The following is a 21,397-nucleotide window of genomic DNA, read 5'->3' on the forward strand; positions in this document are numbered from 1 at the left end:
TTCGCCTTTCCTGCCTCTTCTCTTGCATCGTGCTGCGGCCTAGTGACACTCGCGCACGCATACACACGCAATCATACTTTTCAAGACGGTTCTCCACTTTCCATCTCAACCCCTTCCAGTCGCTGATGATTCACCAGCAAGCATTGCCTCGCACGCTTCTCTCAACTCTAGGTGAGTTCTTTTTCCTTCTCTTTGCCTTGGCGGATCCCTTTTTTTTCTGTGCCTCGGGGCTTCCTCCACTTGGCCACTTCCGCCTAAGGGCCTTAGTTCGCCATGGGTCATGGTTTTCGGACTTGCTAACGCTGTGCCACAGACCTTCGGATGTTGAGACGTGGGGATTTTTAATTTTTCAATTTTGAGGGAGCCATCGCCGCACAACCACCACCCGCCCATTTGACCATGGCAGCCGCGGAAAACGCACGGATGGCTTCGAACAGGCGCATGCTGCCTGAAACGGCTCGGGTGCAGGCTCGCCATCTTCAGCTGACTAGGGAACTGGAAGACATGACCAAGCAGTTCGACTATGACGAACAGCGAGACGCAAAAGCGTTTGAAGCCACCATTTTGGCAATTGAATCCGGGGCCGACGCGAAGCGGCGCGAGTTCATCTCCCAGATGCCCGCCAACATGTCAATCCCCGATGTTTTTGAGAATATGCTCCTCGACATTCGGTCGCGCGACATTTTCAAGGCCGAGGAAACCCTGGCACTGAGGAGGGCCCAGCGCAAGAAGATTTTTGACGCAAAGATGCTTCAGCATGTCGAAAAGTACAAGGCTACTCTTTTCTCTCCCATGATTCCGATTCGCGTAAGTGTCATCAGCCTGCCCTCATTCCCGTTGCCTACTCTCGAGTCGGCTTTTGGCCTCATCCCAAAGATGTGTCAAAATGTGTTTGGTCTAGATATACAGTTCTTGCTGACTCGGATTTCAGCCGGAGCCAATCAAGGAGCGCGAAGTGATGAATTCGCCAGCCCTGGTGACACGGGCTGTACCACCATTAACTGCGGACCAGATGGCTTCATCTCAGCCTAGGCGCCACAAGCCCGAGAAGGAGGGTGCTAACCCCCAAATGCGTCGTGAGTTTGAGAGAGAGAGCGTTCACTCCCAGATGCGCCGCGAGCCCGAGAGGGACAGCGCCCAGTCCCAAATGCGCCGTGAGCTCGAGAGGGAGACGGCTCGTCCCCAAATTCGCCGTGAACCAGGCCGGGAAACCTCTCAGTCTCAAATCCGCCCTGAACCCGAGAGGGAAACAGTGCAGCAGCAGCCGCAGACCCGCGCGGAGACGACTACCGTCCCCACAGTGGTTCCGCAGCCCGCGCCCCAGTCGCCGCCCCAGTCACCGCCAAAGCCAACATTGCAAGTTACAGTTGAGCACCCGGCACCCGTGGATGAGCCCCGAGCTGTTGTTGAGGAGGATCTCGGAAGGTCGTCCCCCGATAGCATCGTCGTCCGTAGCGACACTCCACCGCCAGAATGCCCAAGCCGTGTTTCGAGGGATATTGAATCAAAGCCAACCGACTCAGTCGTTGAAATGGAGTTGACCGTGCACGTTTCGAGACCAGTAACTCCTGTGAGCCGCCGCGAAGGGTCGGCTGGGTCTGTGGATGACAGTCAGCACAAGCGCAAGGCGGACGAGCTCAGCTTTTCTCAGAGTACCCAAAAGCGAACGAAGCTTAAGGATGCGAGAGACCCGATTGACACAGTTAGCGTCGTAGCCGACCCCATGACACCGAGGCGTCGCGGCAAGAAGTCGGGACGTAAGACGATTTCATACGATGAGGTTTTCCAGAGCGGGAATGCGCAGTATAAGCACATCATAGTCGAATACCCGCCAAGCAGCAATAACTTCTATATCCTTAAGTGTGACGAACATGGCGTCCACTTCAACCAGAACCCTCTTGCAGGAGCCGCGAAGCATCTCCACAGCGCTCAGCATGGGAACATGTCTAAAGAGCGTGCACAGGCCGTCGAGCTTCTAGGTCAGCTGGTGCTTGACTGCGACCCGAAGAAGGCTGCGGCGAACAATGAAATTGTTTCGAGTGCATTTGCGAAAGGCTACAAACCTTTGAATTTGAACCAACTCACCAAGACGGAGCGTTCCATCTATGGTCTCCCCCCGTTAGATGCCCCGGCGAGCGCCCAGAAGCCGGCATCGCAATTCGTCCATGAGACCCCCTCCAACTCCAGCACGTCGCTAGCACACCAGCTGCCAGTTGGCATCAATAACCCCACGCCTGGAGAGCTCTACCTTGGCTATTGGACCAAGGAAAAGAAAAATTATGCTGTCTTGCTTCTGCCCCGAGGCGATCTTAAATGCGCCGGCATGCATGGCACGCTCTCGGATACTGGTCTGTTGATTAAGGCGCCCAAGTGTTACGTCATCGATCGTATATCGATGCAGATCAAGGGTTGGGCTCCTGGATACGAAGACGGCGGCCCTCTGGAGATGAAGCGTGACTTTCCTGTTATGTACTTTGACGGAAGGCGGTAAGTTTGAAACCCCTTGCGCCGTGATGGCGAAAGCTTCTTTGCTGACTTTAGCTTAGCTCTGTTGGGTGGCTGCGGGCCAAAGACCTCTCCCCATTCAACTTTCAAAACCCGTGCTGGAAGGACATTCCTTTCTTCAGGGAGGCCGTTCAGCACTATGCTCTCGTTAGAGGCTTCAAAAGCTACGACCAAATGGTTGAAAAGAGCGGGAATATGAACTTGAAAATGTGTATGTTACTTTCTCTCCTCCAGACACGGTCTTTGCCTTTTCCATTCTCTCTCCTGACACTCTTTTAGTTGCCCAGGACAAGTCCTCGAAACGCCAACCACTACCATCGTCGGCTAGTAAGGGGGCTCAAGAAAAGCAGACCATCGATGCTCAGCCCAGCACTTCTGAGAGGCGCAGTGCCCGTGTCGCAACGGTTGAAGCTGATGAACCTGAGATTGAGAAACGAAGAACGAAACACTCGACGGCAGAGGACCACGAGATGACGGATGCGCCCAACAACGATGAGTCGGATGACTCTTATCAGGAGTCCATTGGCAAGGCCACGTCGGATTCGGAAAACGACATCGAGATGGCGAACACAGACAGCCGACGAACCAGTGTCTCGAACCGGGGTGAAACACGGGAGGCAGACGCGAGTGTCACTGTCTCCAAGCCGACGTCGCCGGTCGAGCCACCAAGGTCTATTGTTGAGGTCTCTAAGCAAGCGTCCACAGAGGTGACACCCCGGCAGGAAACACCCACAGAGGCAATTGTCGCCGATACAGTAATTCAACAGACGTCGCCTACAGTCGCGACACCCCAGCAGGTGACGCCCACGGAGGCAACCCCCACTCAGGCAACGCCCATTCACGCAACGCCCACTCAGGCAACTCCCACGCTGATGACGGCGATGCAGGCTATGCCCACAACGAGGCTATCGCCAGCCAACACCAAAGCAGTAGTAGCCACTGACACAACTGCAGCAACCAATGGAACCGAGCGGTCAGTCGAAGCTCAGGTGCAGCAAATAGCAGCTTCGGCTCTGTTTCTGGGAAGTCCGGAGCGCGAGCTTTTGGCGGCCCTGAATGGTGCGAAGGATCACGAAGCCAGGCGGAGTGCGTCGGCAAGCCATGAGTCACATTCTCGCCAATCTAGCATTGACCAGGGATACAAGCGGGTTGAAAAGATACACGCCCGTAGCAGCAACCCGTATAGGGCAAGCCAGAGCCCGGCAATGTCTCCAGCGGTATTGCCGGAGCGACGATTGGATGGGACGCCGCAACAGGATGGACACTCTCGCCATCCACACATTCCGAGAACCTCCAGCCCAGCCAGCCTACACAACATTCTCCAAAGCTACACCAGCGAAGGTTTTTTCCTACCCCGACCCGGACCCCTTATCCAGAATTATGCGCCACAGCAGGGTCACGTCCATGGTCAAGGTCACGTCAGGCACAACTCTCAGTTTTCTCACCGATCGATGCCCTCACCCGAGACTCCTGGATTTATTCACCAAACACAACACCCCGGACGACAGGCAGGTATTTTTCCAGGACATGCACCGCAGCCCCAGGCTGTCATGGTTCCCGGTGGAGACCGCCATCAGATCCGAAGCGCGCCGTGCGCCCCGATTCCCGGCCATCATCCTGCGAGTCGCTCTTCTACGCCAATGGTGTTGGCTGGTAATGACGTCGCCCAGGATCGCTGGCGTGCGGTACGGCAGCCAGGCTCCACCACGCCCCAGCCATCGCCACCTCTGGCACAACCAACAAACCAGAAGCTTGCGCCACAGGTGGTCCCCATCACTCGTCGCTCGACCGAATCTCCTCGAGAGCTGCAGACTCCATTCAGCCCTCTGGCAACACCGAATTCCAACATTCGAGCCAGCTCACCTGCTCAGCCCAAGTCAAATTTGAGTGCTTTTATCAAGTCTGAGCAGGTGACTCAAGGTTCCGGCCAGTCCGTCGATGTGTTCGATCTCGCACGTTTTGAAGAGGGTGGCGACGAATTGTTTTCTGCGGCTTCGTCGGGCAAATTTCTCCGTCTAACTGTCAACCCGGAGACCAAGAAGGCAGTCACGGGCCCAGACGAGGCCTGCACATTCACTTTGGATCCGCTCAAGATCAAGGCTGCAGTGGTCGAGCCATCTTCCGAGAGCGGACAGGGTTGCACCGTCACGCTGCAACTGGTTGATGGACGGGAGCAGAAACTCGGGTTCGAGACTGCCAATTCGATGGGACGTGGCGCCGAGGGAGGCCGCATCCACGCGCGACGCTTCTGTCGATGGGTGAAGACGGTGAATCTCAACATCGACTATCGGAATAACAGGTCAGTGATGTCTTGACTTGACACTTCACTTAATGAACCTTAGCTGATTTATTCCCTTAGCTTTGATTCAAATCAGCGACCCAGCCAAACTCCGACCAGTGCTACCACAGCTGTCAGCATCACGGTCGAATAAACGCAACTCGGGTTTCCCATTTTCTGCCTAGTAGAATGCCGGCTATACTTGCCTTTTCTGGTTGATAGTTTGTGTATTCAGGATAGCGGTTAACCTAGTTAATCGCGTGCCGCGGGGGCAAGGTGACCAACCTTTTAGACGGCCTTGCGCCTCGCAAGGGGCCTTTCATTTTCCTCGCTTGTGTTTTGACATTTAGCCTGGCTAGCAGTGTTTTATGCATATTTCCTTTCAGTCTCTGCGGATTTCTGCTTGCCAGGCGTGGCACAAAGTAGCCTGCCCACTATTCTTTTCCTTGACCTCCGAGGGGCGTATTTATCAGCCGTATACCTACCCACTGTACAATATTAATTATCTAGTTTAGATGGCTAGCGGAAACTCGTGCGTTGTGAAGATGCTTGCCTGTTGATTCTACTCTGTTGATTCTACTTGACGGGCTTCCCAATATGTCTTGTACAATGACCATGATTTCCTTTACTCAAGCACTCATATATTATGCTCTAACCAGCTCAGGGCGACTACCTTCAGCTCGAGAGTCTGATGTTAATCTGAACTAGCTATTTAGGGTATTTACCCGGGGCAATAAAAAGCGTTGTAGCTGCTTAACGTGATTTGCAGCCCGTCTGCATCTGACTGGTCTAAGAAGACTCGATGAGGTAGCGCCACGGATTTCCAAACTAAAAGTCGCTTGATCAAAACTTGTCTGGCGCGGAAAGGGGCTTGTGAGATGAGACTACCTCCATTTTGGGCAGCGATTGACTAATTATGGTGAAACCAGAGGGAAAGCCTATGGTTCGTTTGAATGGAATTAGGGCGGTTTGGACGTTGATCAAGTGTAATATGTTTTCTCGACAAACTTTATTTCTGTTGATCCATACTCTAGAGATGAGGAGTTGATAGATTGATCGCTTTGTTTCCTATTTTGGGTTTAACCTGGTGAAATAATCCAGACGCGGACGATAATTAGCATGTGATGCATCCTTGGTAGCACAGGGGCGGGGCCCAAGCGCAGAAAGTCGGGAGTCGGGAACAGCCTAAGCGAGGGGGCAGGCAGCCAACTCCCCGCCCGCTCGCCCCGAAAATGGGGCAGGCGGGTTGAGTTGGCCTCACGTGGCAGCCCCCCCTCGCTCTTCCATTCGATCTCGCTTTCAATCAGTCCCTCGTGCTTTCCTCCCGTCGGCGCATGCGCATTGTTTTGAATACTAAGCCTAACCTTTGACATCGCTATAACCTCTGCAGAGCGAGTCTGCACCTTTTTTTTTTTTCCTCTTGCACATTTTCACCTAGACGGCGACGTTGCAGGCTCCATGCGACCTCCATAATTGTTGGCTAGGTGTTCGGCTCCCCGGTCAGTGGACGTCAGTGCCAGTCGCCTATGACGTGTTGAATCGACTTTGGGGCGGTTCGGGGCGCGCTGTGGACGAGCCGACAGCCAGCAGCGCTCGGCACCTTCTTTTGATGGCTGCATTCGTGAGTTCCGTTCCCCTCTTATCCATCCCGTCGTTTTTTGTTTTCGCAGCCACGCCCGCGCATTGTACCTTCTCGACCGCCGACAAGGCGAAGTAAGCTCAGCTCGTTGGCTCGCATTTGGCGATTTGGCTTGCTTGCTTGCCTCTCTCGCATTTCGGAGGGGGGGGGAGGCAACAGCAACCCCCAACCACTGTGTCTCGTCAGCAGAAGCTCCCCGCCAGTACCTCCAACCCCCACCGCATCGCTTTCTCTCCGCGACATCCGACTCCAGCATCGCCATCGCCGCCCCGCGCACTCGGCCATGCTGCGCGACCTGCTCTGGCAACGCAATCCGGCTCGCTCTACCGTCGCATGACTGGTCTGGCTGCCACATTGAGCGCGACGCGACGAGATTGCTGACGCTTTGCTTGCGCCCGCGGACTATAGGACCCCCCTTGGCTGACGCACATGTCTCCTCCTCGCTTCGAGCGCGCCGACACGCTGGACTCGTCCTCGCCCAACCCCCCGTCTACCCCCTCGCAGCAGCAGCGCGGCAATGCCTACTCGAATGATGGCGCCGCCCCGTCGCTGCTCTCGGGCGCCGCCAACCCGACGTTTGCCTCCTTCTCGCCCGCCACGCTGAGCTCGACCACCCCGACTGCCACCTCGGCGGCCAAGCGGAGGAGCACCATCTTGGTGCATCAAAAGTCGCCGCTGCTGCTTGCCACCCCGCCCCAGATCACCCGCGCGCTGGCCTACAGCCATCCGTTCCTGCTGCCGCTGAACCGCATGGTCGGCCTCCTTACCTGGACAACGGGCGACCCGTGGGAGAGCTTCCTGCTCGTAGTCGCATTCTGGGCCTCGGTCCTGTATGGAGATACCGTGGTGCGTCTGACAGGGCCCGTGGTTTTGGTGCTGATCCTCATTGGCGGCATGTACGGCCGGCGCTTCAGTCCCCTGAGCAGCAGCGGCTGGAGCGAGCCGGGGTTGGGCGGAGGCGATGGGATAGCCACGGGCGCCGATGCAAAGATTAAGAAAAAGGCCAGCAAGAGTAAGAACCTGTCGGTCGACGGCCTGCCCGAGAAGAATGGAAAGGCAGCCGCAGGAGGCGCGCCAGCGGGCGGCGGCGGCCACCAGCGGAACCAGGGGTCAATCTCTGAGATCACGAACACACGCCACCAGAAGACGCTGGACGAGATAGTCGAGACACTCAAGGAGTTTACGGCGCGGTGCAACATCTTGCTGGAGCCATTGCTCGAGCTGACCGACTTCCTCAGCACGCAACGGACGCCGACGTCGGCCACGACCAGGCCGGCCCTCACTACACTGTTTGTCCGAATCCTCCTCTGCACTCCGTTCTGGTTCCTCCTCACACTCCCACCACTCCGCATAATCACGACCCGACGTGTGATATTATTGTTCGGCACCCTGATTCTCACGTGGCACGCTCGTGTCACGCGCGTGGCGCGCGGCATCCTCTGGCGCAGCGCCAGCATCCGGAGGCTCATGGAGCTCATCACGGGTCTGCAATTCGAGGGCCCGAGGAAAGCCCAGCCCGCGCCAGCCATTCCCTCAACCGAGACGTCGAATGCGAGCACCTCGACGGTGTCGGGTGCCAAGATATCCACCGCCAACACCACGAAGGCCCCCCGCGAGTCAGAGCTGACAAAGGCTCTACGGCGGGCTCGAGGCGGACACGATGCCGGCGTTCGCTTCACCTTCATCATCTACGAAAACCAGAGACGGTGGGTTGGTTTGGGGTGGACTACCAGTCTCTTCGCCTATGAGCGGCCGGCCTGGACGGACGAGCACAACAACAGTGTCCCGCCGCGAGACGAGTTTGAACTGCCCGAGGTCGAGGACGGCAGCAACATGAGGTGGCAGTGGGTCGAAGGCTCGCGATGGCGCGTGGATGGCGTCCCGGACGAGGCCGTCGTGCCCGAGGACAAGGACAAGGAGTGGGACTACGACGGGTCTGGGGGGAGGATGGGGTGGGTATACTACGACAACAAGGTACGTCTGCCACTAACCGGGCACGCCGCGCTGTGGCTAATTGCGTTTTGTGAATTCAGTGGCAGAATGGTCGCCGCGGCCAGGATGGATGGGGGCGGTGGACACGGCGGCGGAAGTGGTTCCGTGACGCGGAGCTCGTTGAAGCTGACGATGCCGTCGAGCCGCCGCCCGCCGAACTGCCGGCGGCTGAGGCGGCTGTTGCTGCCCCGGTTTTGGATGTTGCGGAGCCGTCGCCGTCGCCGCCGGCGCCGTCGCTTCCCCCACGGCCAGACGCGGCGGCAGCGGCAGTGGTGTCTGGGAACCCGAGCTTGAGAAGCTATGGGTCTTCAACCACGCCGGACACGCACTCTACGTCGCAGCCAGACGACCGGGACAAAGAGCGGGAGGAGGAGTATGACTCGGCGTCTATGCTCTCGACGTCGAGCAGATCGATGCGCTTCAAGCCGCCTACGCTCCGGAGGCGCGTGACAGACTCGTCCCATAGAAGCCGACGTGCGAGCGCGGTGGCGAGCGAAGACGAAGCTGCCTCGTTGGGCACGAAGCTCAACCTCGCCCTACAGGACGCGGGGACCGAGGCGGGCAGCTGGGGTGTCGGCGATGAGATCCGGATGGGCCTGGAGTGAAGAATTAGGAAGAGGAGCGGCCGGTGCTTTGTTTTGGTTGTTTGGTCCACGCGAGAGGTGCATTGGTTTGTCAGGAGTCTTGATTATTATAAGATGTACAGGTCCAGCTATTACACGGGAAAACAGCGAGCAATCAACCAATGGGATGGTGGCAGGGGGCGCAAAATCAGTAGCTAATTACTTGTATACCTACACTGACACACACGAGAGGAAAGGGGGCGACTCGGAAATTTTAGGGCTATCGAGGAATCAAAGGATCAAAGGCTTGCCTATATAACTGATGAGCGTACAGGAGCAACGGACCAAACTTGAGCGCTAGATGATGTACGAGCCGAGGTTTCTTCACCACCCGACTAGAAGGGACGATACTTGAGCTCGATCCACCGGAGGGGGAGGTACAGGATGGCCGCCAGCACCAGGGCAACCTCGAAGCCAATGTCGCCCGTCTCCTTGGCCAACGGCCCCGTATACCACACCTGCGACATGCACGGCACGGCGAGGCCAAACGACAGGCCCATGGCGCCGATGGCAGCCAGCCCCGTGGGCAGCTTGGACGGCTGGTCCCAGTGCGCCACGTCGTAGGCGGCGCAGTCGCCGCGGCGGAAGACGAAGTGCTCGGCCGAAACGACAGCCACAAACGCGGCGGACCAGTAGGCGATCAGATAGATAAAGTTCTCGAGCGCTGCGAAGAAAGACTTGGCGGCCTCGATGGCCACGGGGATGGCGACGGCCGTGTACACCATGACGAAGACGACGCGCGGGATCTTGACGAGCACCGGCAGCACCAGCTGGAAGCTCAGCGAGATGGAGTACATGGCCGTCGTCAGGTTGCCGATGACGGTCAGCGACAGCAGCACGGCCACGAACCGCCCGAACCCGCCCGCCGGCAGCAGCATCGCCTGCAGCACGCCGCCCACGCTGTGCTCGGCGTACCCTGCCGCCCACTCGGGCATGTTGGGCGTCGCGCCGCCGATGGCAGCCCCGAGCACCATCAGCGGCACGGTTGGGAAGAAGAGTCCGGCGTACGTGTACGCGAAGATGCGGAGTGTCGAGGCGGATGCGTCGCAGTACACGCTGAAGTCGGCGGCCATGGCCTGGGTCGGTGGGGGATCAGAGTGTCAGCCACTAGTTAGTTGCCTTGATGGGTTTTTGCTGCCGGGAGGAAAGGGGGGGAGGCGAGACGAAAAACATACAGCCCACGGAATCAAAAACCCGGCAACAACACCCCCAAAGCCCACCAGCGTAGCCGCCTCGGCGGGGGCCGTCTCGGCCTGGCTGGCGAGGTGCTTGCCGCCGACGCCGGTAGCGATAGTGATGGCGAGCAGGGCAAAGACCCACGAGTAGCGCTCGTAGGCGTGGATGACGCGGATCCCGCCGAAGCACACGACCATGGACACAAGGGCGATGACGACAATCCCTGCCGTCGCGTCGAGCTTGCCGGCCGACGCGGCTGCCAGCGTCGAGCCGCCCAGCACGCAGTCGATGACGCCGAACCCGGCGATGGTGCACAGGTTGAGCACGACGATGATGGAGATGAGGTAGTACCTTTTACCACACAAAATCAGCCTCTCTCAACCCATACATTATGAAAGGGAGGGGAAAAGTCACCCAAACGTATACCGAGCATGCAACATCTGCCGCAGCCCTGTGCGCGACCCAAAGGTGCTGAAATACCCCGCCGGCAACGCACACATGAGGCTGAAGAAGAGGATCAGCAGCGAGCAGTCGCGCAGGCCGATGCCAAACACCAGCGTGCCGACCATGCCCGTGATGATGGGCAGCAGGTTGGTGCTCATGGTGAACCACACGAAGAAGATGCTGGCGAAGCGCTTGTCAGTGCGCTCGTCGGCAGGGATCGGCGTCATGCCGCGCTTCTCGCCGCCGGCCGTCCACGCCGCCGCGCGCGACAGCCACGCGCGTGGCTGGTTGTGGTAGATGGGCTGGGACTCGGCGGTCGCGATGTCTATTGTGGTGTTGATGGCGGACGCGGAGCCGGGGCCCGAGCCCGAGGCCGAGGCTTTTTCGTCCAGCGACGGTGTCTTCATGGTGTGGTGATGGTTGGTGTGATGGTTGGTGTGGTGATGGTTGCTGTGATGGTTGGTGTGATGGTTGGTGTGGTGATGGTTGGTGTGATGGTTGGTGTGGTGATGGTTGGTGTGGTGATTGGTGTGGTGATGGTTGGTGTGGTGATTGGTGTGGTGCGGCGGTTGGCGTGTTGATGTGTTGGTGTGTAGGTGTGTAGGTGTGTAGGTGTGTTGGTTGGCGTGTTGGTGTGTTGGTGTTGGTATATGGGTGATGAGTCGAGACAGAATGATGAAGCGGCGTTGGGCGCGCGCCGATATATACACACAGTCGCAATCACAGTCACATATCCTCTCCATGTTGCAGTCACAGAACCAAACTCGCTAAACCAGCGCCGCCAAGGCCCCATCATCCACGTGTTGTCGCGGGCACGTCCCGGCACGTCTTGTCTTATTCCGTGGACCTGGGAATGCGCGCTACCTACGCTTCCGCCAACCTGGGACCTAGGTAAGGTAGGTAACCAGCAGTCTAGCTCGCATTGCCAAGATGTTAGATTAGGTCTAGTAACTAGTAGCTTGGGGGTGGGGGGCGAAGATAAACGGGCTGGCTATCACGGCTCCACTGCCGGCAAGATAGGAAGGCTGGCAGACTGGCAGAGCAGAGATAGGGGCCGGGGTTTGCGGCCGGCTGTTGGGGTTGATTACTCCGTGTCGTGACTACCTTAGCTACCTGGGCAGTTTATCTTGACGCCGAATTAGGGTGAGATTGCAGTCTGGCATTGCATATTTTGGACATTCAAGTGTTGATGTCTTGACGGCTGGTTTCTGGCTTCAGGATGGTGCAGTGTTGTGGGGCTGTTCGAGCAGTGGAGTCCAGTCAAGTGGAATTCGTTTTGAGGAGTGGGTCATCTGGCAGGTAATGATCGGCAGATGTGTGGCTTGATAGGAATTAATGCCAGCTTTGAGTCGACCGAGGTCTTGTTGTCTTGGTTGATTCATTGATTCTTGGTTGATTAATTAGTTCTTGGTTGGCGCACTAGTTAATTGTTTGTTTATCCTCTGTCTTGGGAGAGAGGCTTTGCAATTTGTATTTACCAGAAAGGCATGTGGCTTGTCACCACTCGCCCCCACCCCCTTAATTACGAGATCTCTTAACTATATACACAATAAAAGACACACCATTGTTAGCTAAACTAAATTCATCGACATTGCACAGGTGAACTGAACTGAATTCATCGACATTGCACAATGAACTGAACTGAATTCATTGACATTGCACAGGAGTTGATGCTCAGGAAACTAACCAAAGAAACCCAAAACTAGTCTACCAGAAGTTGAGACCACATTCAACACAATCGCTAACATCACCACCAACACCAACACCAACACCACCAACGCCACCACCACCACCACCACCACCACCTCACGGCTCCGCGGCAGGCTCCCCTCCCAGAGCGCCCAAGTGCCTCACAAACGCGGGCTCGACATCCCGCCACACATCATCCTGCACAGGCTGCAGACAGCCGCTGCGCTCGAGAGCGTACTTTGTCAGCGACACGTGTGCCGAGACGTGGATCATGAAGGCGATGGTATCCTCAAAGATGCGCTCAGGGCCCAGGTCGGCCGTCGTAGCATCAATCCAGCGCTGGTGCGACTCGCCGTGCGGCATGTAACTCGGCTCGTACGTGAGCCCGCCGGGCTCCAGCCGCGTGCCGGAGCCGTGCCACACGCCGTAGACCATGCCCATCAGCTCCGTGGCCATGTTGCGGTGGAAGTAGGGCGGGCGGAACGTGTCGCGCGTGGCGAGCGTCTTGGGCGTGAAGACGAGCAAGTCGGCCACGACGCCGTCGCCGCACCGCGCCGTCACCACGCAGCAGATGGACGGGTCGCTCTGGTCGCGGTCGCTGGTGGCCGAGCTCACGAAGCGCTCCAGCGCGTACTTGTACGGCGCGTAGTTGCCGTGCCACGCCACCACGTCGAAGGGCGTGTGCGGCTGCTCGTACTCGATCAGCCGGCCCGCCAGCTTGACCACCACGGTCCAGCCCGACGCCAAGTCGACGTCGAAGCCCGCCACGGGCGTCTCAAAGTCGCGCGCCTGCGCCATGCCGTTGGCGCCCACGGGCCCCAGCTCCGGCAGCTCAAAGTGCCCGCCAAACACCTCCCACGCGTAGCCGCGGCCGACGCCGTCGGGCAGTCTGACCGAGAAGCGGATGCCCGCCTGCACGACGACCAGCTCGCCCGGCCGCGCCATCAGCCGCCCGAACTCGGTCTGCACGTCGAGCCGGCCCTCCTGCGGCAGCAGCAGCATGTCGCCGTCGTTGTTGCAGAAGGCCCGCCGCGGGCCCATGGACGCGTTGGCCGCGTACACGTGCAGCGCGAGCCCGCGCCCGAGCGTCGCGTCGCCATGCCCGGCCACCGTCTTGAGCCCGGCTACGAAGTCCACGTGCCCTTCACTGGCGCTCGGCAGCGGGAACTTGTCCCAGCCGTAGTCCTGCGGCGTGGCCACGGCGGCGGGGTTGGCCGACGTGAACACGGCCTCGATGTCCGCCGCGGCAGGCAGCAAAGGGCGCGGCGGCGCGTGCGCCAGCGACGGCTGGATGCGGTACAGCCACGAGTTGAGCTGCGACGCCCGCGGCGACACAAACGCTGCCCCGTTGAGCTGTTCCGACACCAGGTCGTACGCGCACCGCTGCGGCGTGTTGCAGCCCACCGGCAGCGCGCCCGGGAGTGCTTCGGATGCGAAGCGGTTGCCGAACCCGACTTGGTACGTGTACGGGTCCGCAGCGGTCGGTGGCGTCGTGTACGGCCCGGGGGCGGTGGCGCCGGTGAATGTGCGAGTTGTTGTCATGGTTGATGGTTGTGTGGCGGAGGGGTGAAGTGAATCTGAAGGAGGTCTGACTGAGAGTTGGTGGGTTGGTGGGATTGTGAGCAGCCAACAGTGGTGGCTATTGGCTATTGAAACCGATGATGGATGAGTGTAGTTAATGGACAGGGAACTGGATGGATGAGTGTAATTAATGGACAGGGAACTGGATTATTACAAGTCTCGTCAGAGATGAACATGTCTCAGCCCAATGAATAATGAATCACCCGGTAGTTGATATAAAAACGACACGTTGTGGCCGTCCAGATTGTCAACAAGCGGCGGCCAAGACGGTCAGGGGTAAGTCACCAGATCTCTCGGCCGGACCCAGCAAAACGGGGCGCGTTTGAATCGCCTGTGTGTCATCACCAGGAGGCAGTTGCCGGGATCATCCGACGGGCTGATTGTCGTGCCGGCCGGTGTGGAGCTGGATCCACGGCTTCCCTATCAATGCCCATTCTGCCGGCAGAGCGAGCCCGGCCGGCTTATCTTGCCGGCCACAACTGGCTAAACTAGACAGACACCACACGCTAGACCGGCCTCCAGCGACTATCAGCGGGGCCTCAGACACTGTGGGGGATCTCCAGTGGCGTGGTCCCAGATAAGTGCCTAGTGGGACTGACATGTGGAGTTGATTATCGAGGCGGCACCAGAGATGCAGCGATGCGGATTGCGGATTGCGGATTGCGGATTGCAGATTCCAGACTGCAGATTGCGGATTCCAGACTGCAGATTCCAGATTGCAGATTGCAGATTGCAGATTCCAGATTGCAGATTCCAGACTGCAGACTCCAGATTGCAGATTGCAGAGAGTCCAGCAAGTCATCTTGCCATGTAAAGCTTCGTGGTTGATTAAATAAAATACTTGATGACTTACATTGCCAGTCTGTCCTCTCGTCAATGTTGGGGAGATACCGGGACAGCACACGTACAAAGTCTCGCCATTGTTGACATTCCCAGCATGCTGCTCTCCACACAACCACCGCCGTGGACCGCCGCCACCGCCGCCGTCGCCCTGGCAGCCGCGGCCCTGGTGGCCATCCTCTACCGGCGCCTCCAACAACACAACCAGCTCCCGCTCCCCCCCGGCCCCCCGGCGAGCCGCTGATCGGGCACCTGCGCGTAGTGCCGGCCGAGCACCCCGAGCTCCAGTACACGCGGTGGGGCAAGGACTACGGCTCGGACGTGCTGCACCTCTCGGTCCTCGGGCGGTCCATCGTGGTACTCAACTCGGTCGAGGCGGCGCGCGACCTGCTGGACAAGCGCGGGGCCAACTACGCGGACCGGCCGCGCTTCGTGCTGTTCGAAGTCATGGGCTGGGGCGTTACGCTGACCTTCCTGCGCTGGTCGCCGCGCTTCAAGCTGCACCGCAAGATGCTGCAGCAGTCCTTCACTCCCACCGCCTGCCGCGCCTACCGCCCACTCCAGACCGACGAGGCCCGCCGCGCCGCGCGCGCCATCCTGCAGAGCCCGCACCGCTGGGCGGTGCTGCTGCGCCACTTCTCCACCGCCGTCGTGCTGCGCATCGGCTTCGGCATCGCCATCCAGGACCGCGACGACCCCTACGTGCAGATGGCCATCGACGTCGAGGAGGCCACGGGCGAGGGCGGCGTGCCCGGCGCCTCGCTCGTCGACCTGTTCCCGCTGCTGCGCCACCTGCCCGCCCTCGGCGGCCTCCTCGCGCCCCTCGCCCACGCCCGCCGCACCAAGCCCGCCATCCAGCAGCTTCACGACGCGCCGTGGGCCGCCGTCGAGCCATCCATCCGCGCCGCCAAGGGCCACGACGACACGGACACGCATACGGACACGCACACGGACGCGCACACGAACACGCACACGCACACGCACACGCACACGCACACGCACACGCACACGCACACGCACACGCACACGCCCTCCTTCGTGCACACGCACTTCGGCCGCTACCTGGACAACGAAGCCGCCGGCCGCGCCAACGCGGCGACCGTCGCCGACATCAAGGGCGCCGCGGGCGCCGTGTCCATCGCCGGCGGCAACACGACGTGGTCGACCATCGTCGTGTGCATCCTCAACCTGGTGCTCCACCCCGACGTGCAAGCCCGCGCGCGCGCCGAAGTGCTCGCCGCCGTGGGCGTCGACGCCGACGGCGCCGCCCTGCGCCTGCCCACCTTTGACGACCGCCCGCGCCTGCCGTGGCTCGACGCCGTCATCGCCGAGACGACGCGCTGGATGCCGCTGTCGCCCCTCGGCGTGCCGCACGCCGCCCTCGCCGAAGACAGCTACCGCGGGCTCCGCATCCCCGCCGGAGCCACCGTGTTCGCCAACGCCTGGGCCATGTCGCGCGACGCGCGCCACTACCGCGACGCCGACGCCTTCCAGCCCGAGCGCTACGCCGAGCGCGGCGAGCCGCTGCCCGACGGCCCCTTCGGCTTCGGCCGCCGCGTGTGTCCCGGCCAGCACTTGGCCCTGGCCGGCGTGTACATCATGGTCGCGACGCTGCTGGCCACGGTCCATTTGCGGTGTCCCCTGGATGCGGACGGGAATGAGGTGCGCCCGCGCGTCGCCTTCTCGAATGGCTTGAGTAGTGTGCCGGATAGTTTCGAGTGCCGGATTACGCCGCTGTCGAAGCGGTCCATGGAGTTGCTCGAGGGCGTGTAATTGGTCCAGGCGTGGGCTGCTTTGGAGACGAGTTAGTTGGAGACGAGTTAGTTGTGTATAGAGCCAACTATGAAAAGAGTATTCTATGTGCCCTAGGTGGAAACTTTGATCTTGTATGGCCATGGTAAGGTTCCTGTTGGTTCCGTTCAATCGTTTGACTCATGCTTTTCACGTCTTCATTTTAGTGTGAGTGGTGATGGGTGTAAGACATTTCACATTTGCGGTAGATCTAACCGTCGAAGTGCCTCCTTGAGCAGACGAAACACAACAGAAAACGGTAAGGACGCTCGCTACCTTGCCAGTCAAGGGAGCTGAACGGCCCCTTTTCTTTCCTTCTTGCCTCCGGCGGCCCTCCGGGGGCGCCTGCGGCGGGCTGCTCGCTGCGCTCGGATGGCGTTCTATTCCTTATTCTGAAGCTTGGGTGTTTTATCTGATGTTCCAGTATTATAAATGTTCCTGTATTATATAGACGACCGAACCCAATTGTGAGAAAAACCAATGCGTGCTTGCTAACATTGATTAGGGGTTCAGGGGCCGGGATAATAAGGGGTTTGTTTACACCCTTACCCGATGTAATCCGGTACGAAATCGTTCCTTTTTTCTTAGCCCGCCCTTCCTCTGATTAGAGATTGGTATCGCTCCACAAGGTACCTTCTCTTTCCAGCGTTCCGTGGACATTACGTCTTTTTTTGTGGATTGAGATCCCAGGACCAGTACCGCAATTGTACCTTTTCCATTGCTATGTAATATTTCGTCTATTCTAGGAGCCACTTCCACAGTTGGATCTAACACAAAAATAAACGGCTTATACCCATCACCACGCACACACTAAAATTGTCTTTGTTATCTTTAACTACCTGTCTATGGATACTTGTGCCTGTACTTTGTGAGGCAGCCTTGGTGTTTCTTTCTGTCTTTTTTGTTGCTGTTGTCGCTGTATGGTGGTGTGGTGTGGTGTGGTGGTGTGGTGGTGTAGTGTGATGTTTTTGTTCGTGGTATTCCGGAATGGTTCGTAGTAGTACTACAGTTGGGGGGTAATGATTGTTCATTGATTGTCTACAGAAGTAACTAAGGTTTCTGGGAGGGCTTGGTTTTGGTGGATCGGCACGCAGGCCCCGTGCGCTCACGTACCGCGTGAGCCGGCACGTGCCTTGCGCTACCTCCCTCCGCACCAAAAGTACGGTCATGAATGCCGCTGTTCCAACAGTTTTTGCACCGGTTCAACATCATGTAACGGATGGAATCTCTGAGCAAGAAATGATATAAAAGAGCCCGCTAGTACGACGGACCGATCCCCGGAACGGATTTCAGAACTGGCCGGCCCCCAGTCGAGAAACACTAGGTGTAGAAATGAAGTCGAGAAGACAGAATTTACGTCTTTGTACGAAGGCTCAGGCCAAAAAAAAGGGTCACTTTGGCTAGTGCGCACCAAGCAAACCGCCACCGTGCACTGCCACTCAATATAGCCACAATAATGACCAAAGGAAAAAAAGAGGTAATATTCCAAACGACACAACTACTTCAAAAAAAGTCCAATCTAGCTACAAAAATGACCAATCTACTCGTCGTCTTCCGCTTCATCCTCGGCGCCTGATTCTTCCTCTGTCAGAGGCTCTAGGACGTCTGCATCCTCGAGCACATCGAGGTCCCAGTTTACCTTCGCATCCGAGTTTTCAGGGGCTGGCCGACCCTCATTGTAATTGTTGCCTCCACTCAAAAACACCACCCACTTTGGCCTTGCCATTGGCCTTACTCTTCCTGGAAGTGCCCTGCGACCATGTTTTCTTGCGCGCAGTCATCGTGATGCATACGAGAATGAAGCTAGTAATGCAGCGAGCTCAACGCAGTTGTCAGAATTAAAAAATCTTCCATTTTGAAGAAGCTGTGTTCTTTTGTTTCTTTTTCCTCGGTTGGCTTGACCAGGGGGGTGGTTTTGCTATGCCTCTTTTGGTCCGTGGCTTGATTTTGTTGCGCACTGGCCAAGGTGACGCTTTTTTTTGGCCTGAGCCTTCGTACTTAGGTTGTCGCCCACTTTTGACCCACTCTTGGCCCACTTTGGAGCCACATTGTCAAGTCACATACCTGCATATCCCTGCACATCCCTTCATTCGTTACTTTCAGCCCTGATACCTTTTTTCGGGCTCCCGGACTTCCGAATGCCCTCTTTTTTCTCCCTTGCTACGGCTGAGTCCCTTACGTAGTACGACTGAATAGACTGTTGAACCAGGTTTCCTTTGTCCTTTTCTTGGAAGCATAAAAGGCCTTCTTTCCTGTATTATTAGATTGGATTTGGACAGACAATTCAGACCCTTCAAGCCACTGTCAACTTTGATCACGGGCCAGATAGGTACTAGACCTAATTGCTTTGACTTTGCTATTGTCTACAGCCTACTTGCTAATCCGTGACCCATGACGGCTCCGTCGGTTATTTGGGTAGAGAGTTAAGGCTCAAAAAAAAAACAGTGTTTGATTGTATGTACCATGCGTTTCTAAGCAGTATGTCACAATATTGGGATTAGTGAGCAAGAAAGATCTAGAAGCTGCTATGTGATTCTTCGCCACCAGCTTTTGCCACTATTCATAACTATAAAAAAGAGACTTTTGGCCCTGCCAAAGGAAACAAAAGATTAGACCTTTTCAGACAATTCAAGCCTTACCTCCCTGCATCAAATGCTTCATTTCCGTTGCCCTGTGAATGCGCGTGATACAGTATCTACTAATTGGTTGCACTTGGTTGCACTTGGTTGCACACGGTAGAATGCTTCCAGTCGGGTTCTTTATCACTTGGACGTGCAAATCAATAAGAGGGGGCTCGTGCAACGTGGTTACAAGTTAGACATCTACACTGAACCATAAGCACATGCCATCCCATCTCTGCTGAACCACTCAAAGACATCACAACACTTCCGTCTTCCCCTCATCTACATCGCCCTTGAACCACCGGGCTGCCTGGTCCGCCAAGTCATTCAGCAGCTGCCGCCCCTTTTCGAGCACGCCTACACCGCGTCCAGTCAGCTTTCACACGGCACACCACAAAACCAGGCAAAGAGGGCCGCGGTAGAAAACTCACCATTCAGCGCCAGAATCGAGTGCGTCGACCCCTGGTAGACCTTGACGACCACCTCCCTGTCCTTTACGCCCTCGCCGTCCCAGGCCGCCGCCAGCTGCTCCGCATACCCCTCCGCCTCGGGCGCGAGCAGGTCCCGCTCGGCAACAGCGATCCACGTGCGCGGGCTGCGCGCGAGCAGCGCCGCGGGGGCAAAGTTGGGCGACGCGCGCCAGTGCCGCCTGTCTTCCTCGTCTTTCCCTCGGAAATACATATCCCGGTACCACGCCATGCGCTTGGGTGTCAGCCACGGCGCGTCGGCGTTGCGCGCCCACGTGGTGCCCACCGTCGCCGTGCTGTCGACCACGGGCACCACCAGCAGCGCAAACGCCAGGTCTTCGCCGCCCTCCTCAAACGCCAGCGACGCGGCGAGCTGCCCGCCGGCCGACAGGCCGCCGACCGCGACGCGCGACGGGTCGAGGGCCTCTCCAGACCCGAGATGCGCAGCCAGGCCGTGCGCGTGCCGCGCCCAGCGCAGCGCGTGCGCGGCGTCGTCGATGGCGGCCGGGAATACATGTTCCGGCGCTAGGCGGTAGCCCACGGCGACGACGACGCAGCGCGCGCGCGTGCAGATCAGCGCGCACGCGTCGTTGTTGTGCGACACGTCGCCCACGCACCAGCCCCCGCCATGGAACCACAGGAACACGGGCCACGGCGCTCCTCCAGAGCCTGATGGAAGGGGCGGTGGCGTGAAGATGCGCACGTCGTACCGGCCTGCTATGCTGTGTATGTCGAGGACGCGGCCGACGGGAACTGGTGGGCTTTCGGTCGGCGGCATCGCGCCGCCGTGGCCCGCCCGCGCGGACCCGTCCCATGGCTTGCGGTCGTCGGGCAGGATGTATTGCAGGTGCGCGTCGTGGAAGGCCACGTATTCTGGGTCGAGGAGCGGGCGGGCGGACGGGTGCAAGGGCTGGTAGATGGGCCGGGTTGTGCCGGTTGTGATGGTGTGGGAAGGCATGTTGGTGGTTGTGCCGGTTGTGGTGGTGTGGGAAGGCATGTTGGTGGTTGGTTGGTTGGTTGTTTATTTGTTGATCGGTGATGCGCCAGTCAGGGGGGGAACGTGTCATTCAATTCGCTTATTATTTTGGGGTTCAGTTTTCATTCCCAATGCGTCAACGTCACTATGTTGACTCTCGCCATTTTTCATGCCGTCTCTATTTATTTGCTCAACGTTTAACTGTTATCGCCTGAAAAGGGGGCCCCGCCTCCGTGTCCCGTGTCCTAAAGGGGTAAAGTGTTGGCCCCTTCTCTTTCCCAGCCAAGACGCGCCGGCACGGCACCGACCCCACCGCGCGCTCCACTGCCGGCCGGTCTGGTGCCCATGCTGGGATATCGCCCTGATAGCGCGGGTGGGTTCGCTGATCGTGGTGCCGGCCGGCAAAAGGCGAGATGGCGACTGGACCAAGCGACTGGACCATGTCGACCTCGTTGCGGATGCGACATGGAAACCTATTGGTTAGCTACCAACTATTCCAATTCTCTACCTTGATTTCACACTCTAGTCTACAAACACTTTCGTCGCATAGCATTTCTTTTCCCGTTTCATATCCTGTTCCTCGTCCTAATCACCATCCACACCCACACTGGCACACCCACCCACCCACACTGGCACACCCACACTGGCACTGGCACACCCACCCACACACATACACACACACACATACATACACACACACACACACATACACATACACACACACACACACACACACACACACACACACAATGGCCGTCTCGCACACCTCATTAGA

The 21,397-nt window shown here is 58.1% G+C and overlaps 6 protein-coding genes across 6 annotated transcripts; 3 read left to right on the forward strand and 3 right to left on the reverse strand.

The window, feature by feature from the left end:
• On the forward strand, positions 1-3,197 carry B0T26DRAFT_400711 (uncharacterized protein). Its single transcript, XM_060434815.1, has 5 exons — positions 1-171; positions 314-807; positions 932-2,487; positions 2,547-2,714; positions 2,785-3,197. Exons 2-5 carry the CDS (start codon positions 400-402, stop codon positions 2,831-2,833), a joined length of 2,181 nt encoding a protein of 726 aa, XP_060292591.1. The 5' UTR covers positions 1-171; positions 314-399; the 3' UTR covers positions 2,834-3,197.
• Positions 3,198-6,851: 3,654 nt separating this feature from the next.
• B0T26DRAFT_654335 (integral peroxisomal membrane peroxin-domain-containing protein) lies at positions 6,852-9,019 on the forward strand (the record flags this gene model as incomplete). Its single annotated transcript, XM_060438534.1, has 2 exons — positions 6,852-8,396; positions 8,456-9,019. The coding sequence occupies 2 exons, from the start codon at positions 6,852-6,854 to the stop codon at positions 9,017-9,019; spliced, it is 2,109 nt and encodes a 702-aa protein (XP_060292592.1).
• Positions 9,020-9,372: 353 nt separating this feature from the next.
• Positions 9,373-11,400, reverse strand: B0T26DRAFT_742809 (permease for cytosine/purines, uracil, thiamine, allantoin-domain-containing protein; the record flags this gene model as incomplete). Its single annotated transcript, XM_060444169.1, has 4 exons — positions 9,373-10,113; positions 10,213-10,564; positions 10,628-10,959; positions 11,368-11,400. The coding sequence occupies 4 exons, from the start codon at positions 11,398-11,400 to the stop codon at positions 9,373-9,375; spliced, it is 1,458 nt and encodes a 485-aa protein (XP_060292593.1).
• Positions 11,401-12,463: 1,063 nt separating this feature from the next.
• B0T26DRAFT_652580 (homogentisate 1,2-dioxygenase) lies at positions 12,464-13,888 on the reverse strand (the record flags this gene model as incomplete). The annotated part of the gene is made up of 1 exon (XM_060438381.1): positions 12,464-13,888. One exon carries the CDS (start codon positions 13,886-13,888, stop codon positions 12,464-12,466), a length of 1,425 nt encoding a protein of 474 aa, XP_060292594.1.
• Positions 13,889-14,977: 1,089 nt separating this feature from the next.
• Positions 14,978-16,540, forward strand: B0T26DRAFT_653549 (putative cytochrome P450 oxidoreductase; the record flags this gene model as incomplete). Its single annotated transcript, XM_060438465.1, has 1 exon — positions 14,978-16,540. A coding segment is annotated over one exon (1,563 nt), but the record flags the coding sequence as incomplete, so codon positions are not given.
• Positions 16,541-19,180: 2,640 nt separating this feature from the next.
• On the reverse strand, positions 19,181-20,697 carry B0T26DRAFT_721088 (alpha/beta hydrolase fold-domain-containing protein). The gene has a single exon (XM_060442517.1). It carries the CDS (start codon positions 20,641-20,643, stop codon positions 19,552-19,554), a length of 1,092 nt encoding a protein of 363 aa, XP_060292596.1. The 5' UTR covers positions 20,644-20,697; the 3' UTR covers positions 19,181-19,551.
• Positions 20,698-21,397: the final 700 nt, after the last annotated feature.

Source organism: Lasiosphaeria miniovina (assembly GCF_030549165.1).
Source record: "Lasiosphaeria miniovina strain SMH2392-1A chromosome Unknown B0T26scaffold_6, whole genome shotgun sequence".
In the NCBI taxonomy this organism is placed as follows: domain Eukaryota; kingdom Fungi; phylum Ascomycota; class Sordariomycetes; order Sordariales; family Lasiosphaeriaceae; genus Lasiosphaeria; species Lasiosphaeria miniovina.